The sequence below is a fragment of the Candida tropicalis genome, assembly GCF_000006335.3.
Source record: "Candida tropicalis MYA-3404 genomic scaffold supercont3.1, whole genome shotgun sequence".
Taxonomy (NCBI): domain Eukaryota; kingdom Fungi; phylum Ascomycota; class Pichiomycetes; order Serinales; family Debaryomycetaceae; genus Candida; species Candida tropicalis.
The window spans coordinates 1,955,655-1,970,581 of record NW_003020038.1 but is presented as its reverse complement, the minus strand read 5'-3'; the positions used below and the strand labels follow the sequence as shown (position 1 = coordinate 1,970,581).

The window sequence follows — 14,927 nt, the reverse complement described above, 5'->3', positions numbered from 1 at the left end:
AACCAAATCTAATCATCACGTGTGGAAGTACTGGTAAAACTTGCAGCTGAGTTTGAAATTTTAGTAGTCACTGGAATCAGTGGTCGAAAGTTTTCTAGACTGGATGTCTCATAAAGTTCGGCTCCCCATGGATCATGGTCTGCTAATGCAATACTAAAACAATCTGCAAAGTCTGTAATATTAGGTTTGGAAACACAGAATGAATCATATTTGCTTATCCATCCTTCGTCCCAGCATCTAAGTGACACATCATTAAATTTGTTCCATTCTTTAAAATCTTCCATAGTGATATTATGCATAACACTTATTTCCTTACAGGTTATGTTATCACGATCAGCCATATAGGAATCACAGAAAAATACAGGATTTTGAAAATTACATGACCCGAAATATCCACATTCACTATAATCAGGTTCAGTTATGCATACATGATCACCTTCAGTAACACCATCGCAGTACAGAACTTCAAAAAGTTCCATTATAGCGTTATGACCCCAATTGAACAGAACCAATTCATCAACAGTCAAATTGTATTTTTTTGCAACAGACGCACAGGTATCATTGCTTTGCCAAATGATGACTTCACAAATATCAGATAATGGAGAAATTCCACAGTTTTTATATTCTGTCTCCGATGTGGATGTTGCTGATATACTTTCCGTAGCAGAAGTGGTGAAAGTTGAATGGTTATACAAAGACAATGTATACAATGGACCAATTGTTTCCATACTCAAACTCTCATAAGATGCAACGTTCAATGCATTATGTTCCGCAGCAGCAATACTCACACAATCAGTAAAATCAGTTATATTTGGTTTGGAAACACAGTACGATTCACCATCACGCATCGAGGACCTATCCCAACAGGAAGGCTTCCACTCATTATGTTTATTCCATTCTTTAAACTCTTCAAGAGTGATGTTGTACATTTTACAAACGTGATAACAGTCAATGTTCCAGCTATCTGGAATATAGACATCACAGAAGTATTCGGGATACTCGAAAATACACACTGGATAATCACCACATTCACTATAATCGGGTTCAGTCACACAAACTTGATCACCTTCGGTAAACAAAGCACAATAAAAAATATCCAGATGATCCCCTGGATATGAATAGTACAGGTAATATTGGTAGTCTCTTACCACCCAATTGAAAAATACTAGTTCACTTCTTGTTAGATTGTACCTGATCGCGACGGAATCACACGTATCGTTGTAGCGCCAAGTAATGGTTTCACAGAAATCAGACAATGGTGAGCCTCCACAATTTGCATACTTGTTATCTGCAGATCCAGATTCAGTTGCACTGGAAGATATGGTTTTTGATGATGAAGTTGAATATCTAGAAGTTGACAGGGTAGACAATGGACGTATAGATACATCAAAGTAATCTTCATATAAATTAACATTCGCTGGATTATGTTCTGCCACGGCAATACTTACACAATCTGTGAAATCAGTGATATTTGGTTTAGAAACGCAAAAAGTGTCACCTTCTTCCATCCACTTTTGGTTCCAACATTTGAGCTTCAAATTATTGTGTTTATTCCATTCTTTAAATTCCCTTAAAGTAATGTTGTACTTGGCACAAATTTCCTGGCATGTTACGTAATCCTTATCTAAGGTATATGAATCACAGAAATATTCTGGATGATCAAAGACACACAATGGATATGTCCCACATCCCGTGTAGTCGGGTCTAGTAACACAAACTTGATCACCTTCAGTAAACATACTACAATAGTATAAATCCAGATAGTCCAGGTATTCATCAACTTCCCAATTGAAACGAACCAACTCATTTATTGTCAAGTTGTACTTAGTTGCTATCAAAGAGCAATTATAGTTATATTTCCAAGTGATTGTTTGACAGAAATCAGATAATGGTAAGTCACCACAGTTTTCATACTCAACTTCTGCTGAACTAGTTCCAGATGCACCACTCGTTATCGTAGAAGTAGAAGTTTTTCTTGTGTGTAAGGGCCCCACAGTTTCAGATTCGAGACTTTCATAGTATGATACACGTGAAGGATTGTTCTCTGCTTCAGCAATACTCACACAATCAGTAAAATCTGTAATGTTTGGTTTCGAAATACAATATGTGTTACCCTCGTACATGTAATAATCAGCTCCACAAGTAAGTTCCAAGTTATTATGTGCATTCCATTCTTTAAAATCTTGAACACTGATGCTATACATATCACAAATTTCTTCACATGTCATATAATCTTCCTCAAGTGTATAAGATTCACAGAAGTACTCCGGATATTCGAAAAGGCAGAATGGATATGCACCACAATCACTGTAATCTGGTTTAGTAACACATACTTCATCACCATCAATAAACATCAGACAGTAAGTAGCTACTGTGTAGTACAGATCACTATCAACATCCCAATTGAATCCAACCAATTCATTGGAAGTTAAGCCAAACCTACGAGCAATAAAAGAACAATTGTAATTATCATGCCAGGTAATAGTCTGACAAAAATCTGATTTCGGTAAACCACCACAGTTTCTATATTCAACTTTAGCTGTTGGATTTGCTGAATGGTCCGGGGATGATCCAGTAGAAGATGGATGAACATGCAATGGTCCAATAGATTCATTTTCGAGACTTTCATAGAATTCAGCATTAGTTGGATTGTTTTCAGCTTCAGCTATGCTCACACAATCTGTAAAGTCTGTTATATTTGGCTTGGAAACACAATATGTATTACCTTCCTTCATCCAATAAGAATTCCAACACTGAAGTGTCAATTCATTATGTCTATTCCAATCCTTGAATTCCTCCATGGTGATATTATAAATTTCACAAATTTCTTCACAGGTGATATAATCTTTTTCAAGTGTATACGAATCACAGAAGTATTCAGGATGTTCAAAGATACAAATTGGATATGCCCCACAATCACTATAATCAGGTTGACTTATACAGATCTGATCACCTTCTGTAAACATACTACAATAGTAGTTGTCCAGGTAGCTCAGGTATTCACTAATGGGCCAATTGTAATCCACTAACTCATGAATTGTCAAATTATATTTATTTGCAATGTAGGAACAACTATGGTTGTATTGCCAAGTAATGGTTTCACAGAAATCAGATAAAGGTGAACCTCCACAATTTTCATACTCAATAGCATTAGATAGTTGGCAAATAGTAAACAACAGTATTAAGATAGTAGTCATTGGAAAATGATATTAATACAACTTGAAATGAAACTTTTATTGGTGGTTCTTTATATCACCTATTTATAGTGATGCTTCCGATACTGCCATTGCTAGTGTAAATAAAAGTATTGATTACCTAATGAGGTTCATGATAAGTAAGAATGAATTCTTGAAAAATAATGACTATGACATTTAGTACTCCACATTTTTAATGGAGGTAATAGTATCTGCATTAAGTACGGGTTGAGTTACTAGATACAAACGGTGGTAATAGTGGGTTGTTTTTCTATCTTATTTGGTTTCTTTTTTTCTGAAATAAATATTCGCCAAATTCACACTACCACCACGAACACGAACACGACCGCTAATTCCTATTATTCCAGATGAAACCAACATAGCAACAATACACAGCACCTCGTAGATTACACGTAGTTGCGGGGGGGGGGGGTAGGATTTCTTGGCAAGTTGGATTAAGTAGAGACCCATATCTAAAAATACACTGGAACCATAGTGAATTAGTAGGACGTGATGAAAATGATTTGTAATAAAATGAATACTTTCACAAAGACAGTGGATATTGATTACTCTATCAACAAACTACAGTGGGGAGGGGGAGAAGAAATTCACCGTCTTGTCAATGAGAATAACTACACTGGTAATACACTGCGTCCTAATTACAAGGAGTGATGAAGATCATTTGGGAATTACTCTTTAAGCGAACCCCCCCCCCTCCCCTACAACAATATACCACCAGGTGAAATTGTGCATGGTCTGGGGGAGGAATTCGGTGATTCAAAAAAAATAATAGAAACAATGTATTGCTCACTGCCTAAACAATCACCGTGTAGGTTCCCGTAAGCGCGGCACCATTAAAAAAAGAATACCACTGAATCCATAGTGCATATACCAGATATGAATGTTGATAATCATGACTTCTGGCTTCACAACAATTGTCTATGGTGGTTCCAGATTACCAAGAAGTCTCAAGTTATGGTAAACTGGCAAGCATTAGCTTGGAATCAATCGAATAAATCACTGGGGAGTATTATTTCATTTGGTGAAGCAAAACAGTTACAGTAGTATCGGTTTATATAAAAGTGACAAAGTCTGATAGTATGATAAGTTATTTAATCGGTAATTGACTAGCTATTGACCGGACAGCAGAGAAGGAAAAGAAAATATCGTTGAAACTAACTGACCATGATCTCTCACATATCACTAGTCCAAATACTTTGACATACAGATCTGAAAGTTACACCAGCATAGGCGCGAAATAAAACCGAAAAAAGTGAATATGTGAACAGGTGAATAGGTGCGGAATGGAAGCAAATAGTCGTGTGCTGACACCAATTATAATTATTCGCAGCTTACTTAAACAAGGTGCAAGATTACTAGAAGAGAGTATGCTGTCTTTGGAGTAAGTGAGAGGAAACAGGGAGTATCATGTTTGGGATAGTTGTTGGGTATTACGAGTGATTTTGAATGACAATGGGGACTACTAATAATAAACAAAAACGAAAAATCAAACTATAATATTGTACACACAAATTACACAACAATTACAAATAAAATACAAACACAAAGGCCATCTAAGACTTGATTGATGTGATGGCTTCAATTGGATGGTCAACATCGAGGAGAGCCTTGGCCTCTTCTTCTTCTCTAGTCAGTCTTTCTCTTTCTGCTTCCTCTTTGGCCATCCACTTGTCCAAGTTCCAGAATTGCACCAACATCACAATGGCACAGGCAAAACCAGCAAGACCAATAGCAAGGAAGACCCAGTGCAAGTGTGGGTCCTTCAAGGCTGGGGTGATGGCAAGACTCAATGCGGCAGAGAATGCAGACATAAGCAAGAACAATGCGTAGACCAAACTCTTCATTGCAGGTGGGGATCTGGTGTAGGCCAACTCGTAGGCAGTGGTGTAAGCCCAACATTCACCGGCAGCGGCCAAGATGAAAAGAGAGGTGGCTTTCCAGGCGGTAATTGGGGCCGGTTCGTCACAGCCACTAGCATAGTAGCCACATGGAGACAGTTCGTAGACTTGTTTTTGCAAGATGTAACCGGCAATCTGTGAGAAGGAGCACACAACAAACCCAAAGCAGATTCTGTAGATTGGCTTGAAGTTGATTCCGTACCTGTTGAAAAGCGGGTAGATAACGTACTCCAAGATTGGGATGATGACGATGATGGTGATTGGGTTGAAGTTGTTGAAAAGATCGTTTGGCACACCGTCCAATCTCATAGCACCGGATAAGGATGTTTCGACCGAGCCCAAACCACTGTCAGCAAGATTGAACACAATGTAGTAGACAAAGATCTTGCACGAGTCGATGGTCTGTTTGATGTCCAGGACCCACTGGTCGTTCCATGTGATTGGTGTCTGTTTCTTGCTGTTGAAGTACTCTCTTCCCCTGGCCCTCATGTGGGATGGTCTGGCATAGTCCCAGAAGGTGCCGTTCCACAATCTCTTGACAAAGTTGCCGGAAAAAAGAACAGAAAGGATCTTGACGACTTTTGGCATGACGTCGCTCTGCGGTGGTTTGATCTTGAGTTTTGGCTTCACAATAAACAAGAAAAGCGGCATAATGATGTACAACACCATAGGCACAAAAAAGGCCAACCAGAACCCAACTCTTCTCTCACAATAACTAGTGGCAATTTGAAGTATACTACCAATATTGATAGCGAAGTAAAAAATGTTTGTCAATCTTGACAAAGTTTGTTCCCTATCCAAGATAATTTTCTCCCCAGAAGGCAAAACTTTGACCATATCGGTATCTTCTGGGTATTGGTCCAACAACAACGGCAACAAATTAGGCTTAATGAAACCAGTACCAACAGACAAGGTGACGATAGCAATGATACATAAACCCAAACCTGCGTTGGCGTTCAGAATGGCCCCAGGGATACTGGCAAAGATGAAAAAAAGATGGCCCACAAAACCGAAAAAAACACCCCACTGGATGGCATACCATCTGCCAATAGTCGAGTCACCCATGTAACCACCAAACAACGGAGCCACGTATGCAAGGAATGTCAAAAGATTGGTCAAGGCAGAGGCAGTCTGCAACCCCTTACCCAACGCACCAGCAGAAGCATCGGGGTTCCCCGGTGGAGGCGCACCCCAGCCGTGTGGGGAGTTTGGATCAATTCGTCTCTGGATGTAGTTGGTAAGAATACCAGTCGTGGAGTAGTAGGAGGCACGCTCAGCAAACTCACAAAGACAAAGGATAATTGTGCTGTACCTGATGTTCCCAATCACTCTTCTCAAGGTCTGCAGCTCGTGCTCGGTTGGTCTTCTCAACCCTTTGGGATTATGCTCGTCAACAAAGTTGGTGGAGTAGTTTTTTGGATCTTCGTAGTCGTAGTCCTCTTCGCTAGACAGGCCGTGTTCACCTGTAATCACCTCAAGGAGATCTGGCTGTTTCTCGTCGGTATATTCTGGAGCTCCCATGTTGTAGTTACTTGTCTCTTGAGAGTTTGTCACTATATTGAGGATACAAGGAAAAAGCAGGAAGCTTGGTGGACTTTGTAGTGTAATTACACACAAATTGCAAAAGATTCTCCAAAGGTGGTCTATATGTTCATTGGTCGAGATAATTGTATAGGTGTATCTCAAGTTGACGCAGAAAAAAAAGGGGGATTGTAATTAGGAATTGAATATTTGATTTATTATACATTGATAAATTTTTTGAATCATTGAGCTTGATATATTCAATATCAATGTATACATACACTAGAATCAGACTCAATGCTAAGTCTGAAGTATCAGAGTGGAAGAGTTTCGATAGCCCATAAAAGTATAGTATAAACTTGGACACAGATATACCGTCACTATAGTCTTATTTTTCTCTAGTTAGAGCATAATTATCCGATCAATGAGCATAAATTATTAGGACTATTGGTTTATAGTTTATTTTACAGTGGTCAATATTTTTGTTGTTAGTGCGCAAAAAATCCTTATATTACTTTACGTCAATTCGTTGATACTAAAAATATATGATATATGATATATGATATGAACCAAAAAAGGGAAGCTAGTTTGGAATCATGCATTTTTTGCATATGCTCCAATAATTTTTTTGAATTTTAGTATGAGGGAAAAATAGAAGGATTGCAATTCAGGAACGAAAATAATTCCTTATAATCGAGGAACAGAAAAAAAGTTATAATTAATCAGGAACGCAAAAGGAACCACAGCGTGTCTAATTGTAATAGCCACCAACTTCTTGAATAACGTGGAGAATAAACAAAAAACACAAATCAAACTCTACAATATCTTACTCGCTGTCATTATTCTTAAAAGCACACAATGTATATTTACTGTGAACTCACAAAGGGGAACCTATACAGTTTCGGTATCAAAGCCACAGCTACTTTCGAGAGCTTTTATATACACATACGTTGAGTCTATCAAACTTTTGTACTTATCACCGTCCTCGTTTTCAAGTCTGTGAACCAAGTATTTTAAAGAATCCAAAAGCTCTAATTTCAACTGTGAAGTTGTTTTGTTGGCTCTAGTTTTAGCTCTATTTCTTTCCCTTTGGCGCTGCAACTTCTTCAGATAGGAATCTGTATCAGTTTTACCCTTGTGCAAACATTCTATTTGATCATAAGTTATAGTTCTGACTAGAATTAGTTTTTCGTGTAACTTTCTATTTTTTGTGTCATTTGCGGCGATTCCTAAGTAGTGATCGTGCAATTCATTGATATATAAATTGATACAGAATGTGTATTCTTGGTTGATGAATATTTTCAGAATCTTTATTAAACATGGATCATTATCATTGCATTGATATCTAAGGTAGTAGGTTGTTTTATTGCCACTGGAATTAGTATCAGTTGTTACCTTTTTGATGGAAATAAATCGGTTAATATATTCCAAGCATTCTTGCATTATTGAAAAATCTTCATGAACAATATTAAGTTTGTTATCAGTAATTTCAAATTCAACCAGAATGGAATTAAGAAACTCAATGATTTGATGAAGGCATGTGCGAGGAGCTTCTACAGAAGGTGGCTCTTCCTGTTGATGTTGCTGCGTCGATACCGATGGTGTAGGCATATCAGCTGAGGCTATTTGTGGGTTAGACTGCTTTTGTGAGTCTGGAGCTTCCAATTCTTCTTCTGGATTATCTGTTAATAAGTCACGGATCGATATAATTGGATTATGCTTTCCCCTGTACCTTTTTCTATCTGATATAGAAGAATCTTTCAGTTGAATTCCCTGATCATCTAAACTACCCCCACTAGTTTCGTTTGGCTCTTGATTTGTTTTTTCCATAGTTATAAGTTGAAGAAGAAGTAGTAGTAGTAGAAGAAGAAAATTCTAAAGAGGAGAATAAAGAAAAAAACAATAAAACTTAACAATTCTCTGACATTTGTCAAAATAAATCCTATTGTTTTATATAAATATTTTAGTAAAATTCTGTTGACACAATGCACGACTTTGGAATAATTGAGACGATAAATTTGCATCAACCCTGTCGCTCAAAAATAACAATAGTAAGTTTCCACTTAGACACGACCTTTGATGATAGTATAACACTCAATAATAATTTTATATAAGTATATGGGAAACATACTATAACTAGGACAATGGCTTCCCTTTGCCAGATAATTCAAGAATTAGGGAAAATAAAGAGTTTAGAATATAAATTAGTCTATTATAACTATTGTATCTTGAACCCGCTTACTATAGTACATTTCACTCGTTGTAAGTGAATGCCTTCAGTCTACAATTTATTGTAAGTGACAAATTAGTGCTGTCGTTTAACTATATCATTTGTGGTTAGTTAACTATGAACAGGTGTGTTAAATACAACTATGCCCTAAGACATTATCAGCCCTAGCAATTGGTTACAAGAATTGTATATTTCTGCATTATTCAAGTTGCGCACTCGGTAGTTGTGTGTTTTGTTCACATTGGAAGAGAAAATCTTTTTTAGTAACAGATAATAGTATTTCTTAGTGATTGCTCTTCAAGACAACCACAGCATTATGAACCATTCTCAAAGACTACTATATCCTTTGAGAATTAGCAGATTACTTCCGCGTTCAGTTATTCAGCATAAATGTGTCTGTTATAAATCAACTACGTCCAAAAGTCGTGATTCGAAGAAACCAAGTAAGGCTTCCCTTCCATCAACTTTAAATCTCAATACGAGTGTGATTCCATCCGATTCGATGATCTTCAATAAACTTAAACCTATAATACCTAGTGACTTATACGTTTCATGTACAATTTTTGATCGACTAGGTAATATTACAGCCGTTTCTAAAAAATATCCCAAGATGCAATTCTTGAAAGATAATCATCTATTCCCTAGAGATTTGAGAAAAATTGATACATCAGCAATTGATGTGGTCCCGGTTATTATGATCCGCCCTTCAAATGCTATATTGGTCAATTTATTATACATAAAAGCTATTATAAAGAAGGATAGTGTAATGGTATTTGATACTTCGAATAGCGAAGTGGCGACAAAATTGGGGATCTTCATGTATGATTTAGAATTGAAATTACAATCTCCAATAAGTAACATCTGTTATGAATTCAGAGCATTGGAATCGATTTTGGTTAGTATAATGAGTTATTTAGAAGCAGAAATAAAATTGCACCGAAGACAATGTGGGATTATATTGGCTGAATTGGAAGACGAAGTTGATCGTCAGAAATTACAAGAGTTGTTGATCAATCTGAAAAAATTGTCAAGTTTCCATCAAAGAGCTATATTGATTCGTGATGTATTGGAGGAGTTATTGGAGAATGATGAAGATCTTGCAGGAATGTATTTGACCGACCCGAAGGAGTTTAAACCAGAAGAAGAAAACTATGATGAAATTGAACTGATTTTGGAGAGTTATTATAGACAGTGTGATGAGTTTGTACAACAAGCAGGTAGTTTATTAAATGATATTAAAGCAACTGAAGAGATCGTGAATATTATCCTTGATGCAAATAGAAATTCATTGATGTTGTTTGAATTAAAGATTACGGTTTATACTTTAGGTTTTACTGTTGCCACTTTATTGCCAGCATTTTATGGTATGAATTTAAAGAATTATATTGAGGAATCAAATTGGGGTTTTGGAATGGTTGTTGTGTTCTCAATTGTTCAAGGTTTGGCCATAACATGGTTGAATTTCAAGAAATTGCACAAAGTTCAAAAATTAACTATGATGGGAGCAGCAAATCAATCAAAGATTAGTAATGTACAGCCTTCATCATCACAGGCAAAAAACCATACGGAGAGATGGAAACGTGGTTCTTTCTTGTACCGCTTGTTTTATGGATCTGGGGGTAAATACTCCAAGAGAAATAAGAACTTTGATAGACCTACTAATAGAGAGAAAGACGCTATATGGAGAATGATTAATGATGATAAAACAAATAATTTTTAATTAATAAAGTATATTGTAAATAGTTGTTTATTTCTATCTTGTAATGTAAAAAATTTAATGATACATAGAACTAATCTGATTCGACGATATCTTCTTCTGAATCGGATTTATTCACGACTTTACCATCTTCACCTTCATCTTCATCATCGTCAGAATCTTTGACATAAGCTGGTAACTCTTCGTTTTCATCTGGTTCAGCAATTTCAGTGGTAATTACATTTTCTTGTTGATCATCTTCGTCATCATCAAATTTCATATGCTTACCGCTTGGTTTCTTTTCTTGTCTTTCAGTGTACACAGGTTGGGCATTTCTTTCTTCACCTGGTTTAATTAAAGTACCTTCGACAGAAACAACTCTACCAGTGGTATATATAGCTTTAACTGTGAATTGTAATTTCCCTTCAATTTTAGTTTCATTTTCATCTAGCCAATGTCCAAAAGTTTTCTTATCATCGCTTGAAACTTCATCGACTTGATTGGATTTAAAAGTCCATGAAGTTGGGATATTATATTTCTTTATACTTGCATTGAAGGTATCATTTATTAAAAGACCAATATGGGATGGTGTTTGCATGTATACGTCAGCTTCTAAAACATCACCCACTTGTGGACACCAACATAAGAAATCTACTGAGATCCACATGAATGTAAATGGTGAACTTCCTTCAATTTTAGCAAGACTATGACTGGATTCATCATTTTCTTCTAAGAACCTAATATTTGAATATGCAACGACAACTCCTTTAGCTTTGGCAAAGTAAGTCATAATTAATGGATCCAAATGTTGTTGTTTAATACCATTTATAGGGTTTTGTAAATGAACAGGGGCTAAAGAAACATATAAGGAAGTAGTTACAGTCTTATAACATTGAGATAATCCACTGTCATCTTTTGGATTGGTTGATTGCACAGTGGCTCTTCTTTTTGAAGCCAGGCTTAAAGTTTCAGATGGTCTTTTTCTAACTTCAACGGACATTATAGTTACTAGGAAATGGTGTGATCTTTTCTTTTGTTGAAATTGTGATCCAATGTCTGCATCATCATCTTGTATTTTTTTTTTTTCAGGTTTAATTGAAGTTTTTCTTTTTTTTTCGTTTTGGTGATGAGGAATAATTTTTTCAGAAGTGCGCCGCAGATTTCCTAATATGGAAATATTGCGAGACTTAGATATCCTGGATAAAGTGATTGCAAAATTTGGTGAATAGGAAATTGGGTTATGCATTTGAAATAGCTGGATTATTATTAGCAAGAAGTTCAAGTCGAAAAAAAAAAAGATTTAAAAGATGTATAACTTGAATAATATGAATTTCACTAGGAGAAGTGAATTTACAGATGTTAATATAGAAATTGCAGAAATGGAAAACCAGAAACACACGAGACGTTTCTCCATTGAAATGCTTCAAAAATGACAGCGGATCAGTGTGTTAGTTAGTACAACTTTTAAATATATTGTAAAGTTTTGTCCAATCCTTAAACATGTATTTGGTAGCATTGGTGGAACGTATCCCCCACTTCACCCCACTTTGGATAGCAAAGCTTGGTATCAAATTTTCGAAGTTTATCATAACCTCAAATATATTGCAGTCAATAATACATTATATTTTAGAGTATTAGTAATAATCAATTGTGTGATTTGTATAGGGGTTTATCATCTTTGTTGCCATAAGAGATAATGAAATTTTATTGGATACTCGATACCAAGAATAATACAGATCCCGGGTTATGAGTATTATTATTATTATTATCGTAGTAGCTATAATTCCTTAAATATATTGAAAAATATACTGGATAATTCTGAATGTTCAGAAGAACCAATATCACGTGGCAGGGTTAGTCTTCTTTATCCACAACCAATACATGTTACCCTACCCTACCAAACTGAAAATGACCATGACATAATAATAACTTTGATGTCACCTCGATCAATTAATCTGAAGATATAACTACGATCTTCATAATTTCAATGATATCTTTCATTGAGTGCTTATCAACAATGTCACGGCAATATGAAGAAATGATTCATACAGAATCACCAACTTCACGAGCTTCCACATCACAATTTTTTGATGCCATTCAATATGCCAAGCATTCGTTGCATATTTCCTGCCCATACTTTTCTCCTCTTATCTTTTCACCCACTCATATGAATTAACATAGACAAGTGCCTTTACTTAAAGTTGTCAGTTTTTTTTTTCTTGGTGGACATGCCAAATCCAAGAAAAAGCAAACCAGTATCAACACTCTTGTTACAATTTTTTTTTTTTTTTCATTCTTAATTTCGGTATAAAGGTTTATCTTTCACGGCAATAATGCAATCCACAATTCGATATGTTGATAAGGATTGGGGGGTTCTTCCTGTGAAGATAGTTAAAATAAAAATGATTTATAAATAGGGAGGAGTTCCCCTTCTCCAGTTTCAATTTTCACTTGGTTCCTGTTTTTGATAAATCAACAATCATGACTTCAAATTCTGACATTGAAAAAGAAAAAGAGATAGTTGAAGTCATAAGTGACGACAAAGTACTTTCCATTCAAGATTCATATGACTATGAAGATCCCACCAACTACTACACCAGCTATTCAGATGAATTCAATCCTAGAGGACTCAGAAAACCAACGGACGACGAGCTGAAGAATTTGGCAAGGGTTATTGGTAATATCAAGTACAGTGTTTTCATTCTTTGTATCTGTGAATTTGCAGAACGTGCTTCCTACTACTCCACAATTGGCATTCTTACAAACTACATTCAGAGAAGAGTCCACCCAGATTCCCCACACGGCTGGGGAGCCCCGCCACCTGGAAATCCAGACATGTCAGCTGGTGCGTTGGGCAAGGGGTTGCAAACTGCTTCAGCCTTGAACAACCTTTTGAAGTTTTTGGCCTACCTTTCACCCTTGGTTGGTGGATACCTCGGTGATTCCACTATTGGAAGATGGAAAGCCATCCAGTGGGGTGTATTCTTCGGTTTTGTTGGCCATCTTTTCTTTATTTTTGCTAGTATTCCTGGTGCCATTCTGAATGCTAATGCAGGTTTGGGCTTGTGTATCATTGCCATCATCACATTGGCATTGGGTTCAGGACTTATGAAACCGAATTTATTGCCGTTGTTGTTGGACCAGTATCCTTACGATACCGATGTTGTTAAAGTCTTGCCCACCGGTGACAAAATCATTTTGGATAGAGAGAAAACTTTGTCAAGATTGACCAATGTTTTTTATTGGTCTATCAATATTGGTGCGTTCTTTATGCTAAGTACAAGTTATGCAGCTAGAAGAGTAGGGTTCTGGTTGGCATTCTTTATCCCAATGGTGCTTTACATCATAATCCCAATTTTTTTGTTTATCATCAAACCGCGACTCAAGATCAAACCACCAAATAGTGACGTGATGCCAAATGTAATGAAGATTTCCAGTGTTATTTTTTCGGGCAATTTCATCAAGAGAGCATACAATGGGACCTTCTGGGACTATGCCAGACCTTCGAGCATGAGAGCAAGAGGACGGGAGTACTACAACACCAAGAAGAAAACGCCAATCACATGGAATGATCAGTGGATCTTGGACGTCAAACAAACATTGCATTCATGCAAGATATTCATCTACTATATTGTGTTCAATCTTTGTAACGGGGGTTTTACATCGGTGGAAACCTCGTTAATTGGGGCAATGAAGTTGGACGGTGTGCCAAATGATTTGTTCAATAATTTCAACCCGTTGACTATTATCGTGCTTATTCCAGTGTTAGAATATGGTATTTACCCGCTTTTCAACAAGTATGGAATTGAATTTAGACCAATATACAGAATTGCATTTGGATTTGTTGTTTGCTCCTTTTCACAAATTTCAGGATTTATCTTGCAGAGAGAAGTCTACGAGCTGTCGCCATGTGGGTATTACTCTACTGGTTGTGACCAACCAGCACCAGTCACTGCTTGGAAAGCAACTTCTATCTTTATTTTGGCTGCTGCTGGTGAATGCTGGGCATACACTACTGCTTACGAATTGGCCTATACTAGGGCTCCTCCATCATTGAAGAGTTTTGTTTATGCGCTATTCTTGCTTATGTCGGCATTTTCTGCTGCATTGAGTCTTGCTGTAACACCAGCATTAAAGGATCCTAATTTACATTGGGTTTTTCTCGCTGTTGGTCTTGCTGGGTTTGCTACTGCTGTGATTATATTAGTGCAATTTTGGAATTTGCATAAATGGATGGCAGAAGAAGAGAAGGAAAGAGCCCGATTAGTGAAAGAAGAAGAGCAGCAAAACAAAGCAATTGGACTGGTTGATCATCCTCTTGAAGCCATTGCCTCATTGAAAAGCTAATTCCTTAATGAGTTTTAGAG

The 14,927-nt window shown here is 36.7% G+C and overlaps 8 protein-coding genes across 8 annotated transcripts; 4 read left to right on the top strand and 4 right to left on the bottom strand. All coding sequences in view use genetic code 12, as the record gives it.

Moving 5' to 3' along the window:
• Positions 1-8: 8 nt before the first annotated feature.
• On the bottom strand, positions 9-3,197 carry CTRG_00875 (LysM peptidoglycan-binding domain-containing protein; the record flags this gene model as incomplete). The annotated part of the gene is made up of 1 exon (XM_002546048.1): positions 9-3,197. The coding sequence occupies one exon, from the start codon at positions 3,195-3,197 to the stop codon at positions 9-11; it is 3,189 nt and encodes a 1,062-aa protein (XP_002546094.1).
• CTRG_00877 (uncharacterized protein) lies at positions 684-1,118 on the top strand (the record flags this gene model as incomplete). Its single annotated transcript, XM_002546050.1, has 1 exon — positions 684-1,118. The coding sequence occupies one exon, from the start codon at positions 684-686 to the stop codon at positions 1,116-1,118; it is 435 nt and encodes a 144-aa protein (XP_002546096.1).
• CTRG_00876 (uncharacterized protein) lies at positions 2,586-3,029 on the top strand (the record flags this gene model as incomplete). Its single annotated transcript, XM_002546049.1, has 1 exon — positions 2,586-3,029. One exon carries the CDS (start codon positions 2,586-2,588, stop codon positions 3,027-3,029), a length of 444 nt encoding a protein of 147 aa, XP_002546095.1.
• A 1,571-nt stretch (positions 3,198-4,768) lies between the features above and the next one.
• On the bottom strand, positions 4,769-6,634 carry CTRG_00874 (peptide transporter PTR2; the record flags this gene model as incomplete). The annotated part of the gene is made up of 1 exon (XM_002546047.1): positions 4,769-6,634. One exon carries the CDS (start codon positions 6,632-6,634, stop codon positions 4,769-4,771), a length of 1,866 nt encoding a protein of 621 aa, XP_002546093.1.
• Positions 6,635-7,525: 891 nt separating this feature from the next.
• Positions 7,526-8,464, bottom strand: CTRG_00873 (uncharacterized protein; the record flags this gene model as incomplete). The annotated part of the gene is made up of 1 exon (XM_002546046.1): positions 7,526-8,464. One exon carries the CDS (start codon positions 8,462-8,464, stop codon positions 7,526-7,528), a length of 939 nt encoding a protein of 312 aa, XP_002546092.1.
• Positions 8,465-9,180: 716 nt separating this feature from the next.
• MRS2 (Mrs2p) lies at positions 9,181-10,584 on the top strand (the record flags this gene model as incomplete). Its single annotated transcript, XM_002546045.1, has 1 exon — positions 9,181-10,584. The coding sequence occupies one exon, from the start codon at positions 9,181-9,183 to the stop codon at positions 10,582-10,584; it is 1,404 nt and encodes a 467-aa protein (XP_002546091.1).
• A 70-nt stretch (positions 10,585-10,654) lies between these two features.
• CTRG_00871 (DNA-directed RNA polymerase I subunit) lies at positions 10,655-11,806 on the bottom strand (the record flags this gene model as incomplete). Its single annotated transcript, XM_002546044.1, has 1 exon — positions 10,655-11,806. One exon carries the CDS (start codon positions 11,804-11,806, stop codon positions 10,655-10,657), a length of 1,152 nt encoding a protein of 383 aa, XP_002546090.1.
• Positions 11,807-13,041: 1,235 nt separating this feature from the next.
• Positions 13,042-14,907, top strand: CTRG_00870 (peptide transporter PTR2; the record flags this gene model as incomplete). The annotated part of the gene is made up of 1 exon (XM_002546043.1): positions 13,042-14,907. The coding sequence occupies one exon, from the start codon at positions 13,042-13,044 to the stop codon at positions 14,905-14,907; it is 1,866 nt and encodes a 621-aa protein (XP_002546089.1).
• Positions 14,908-14,927: the final 20 nt, after the last annotated feature.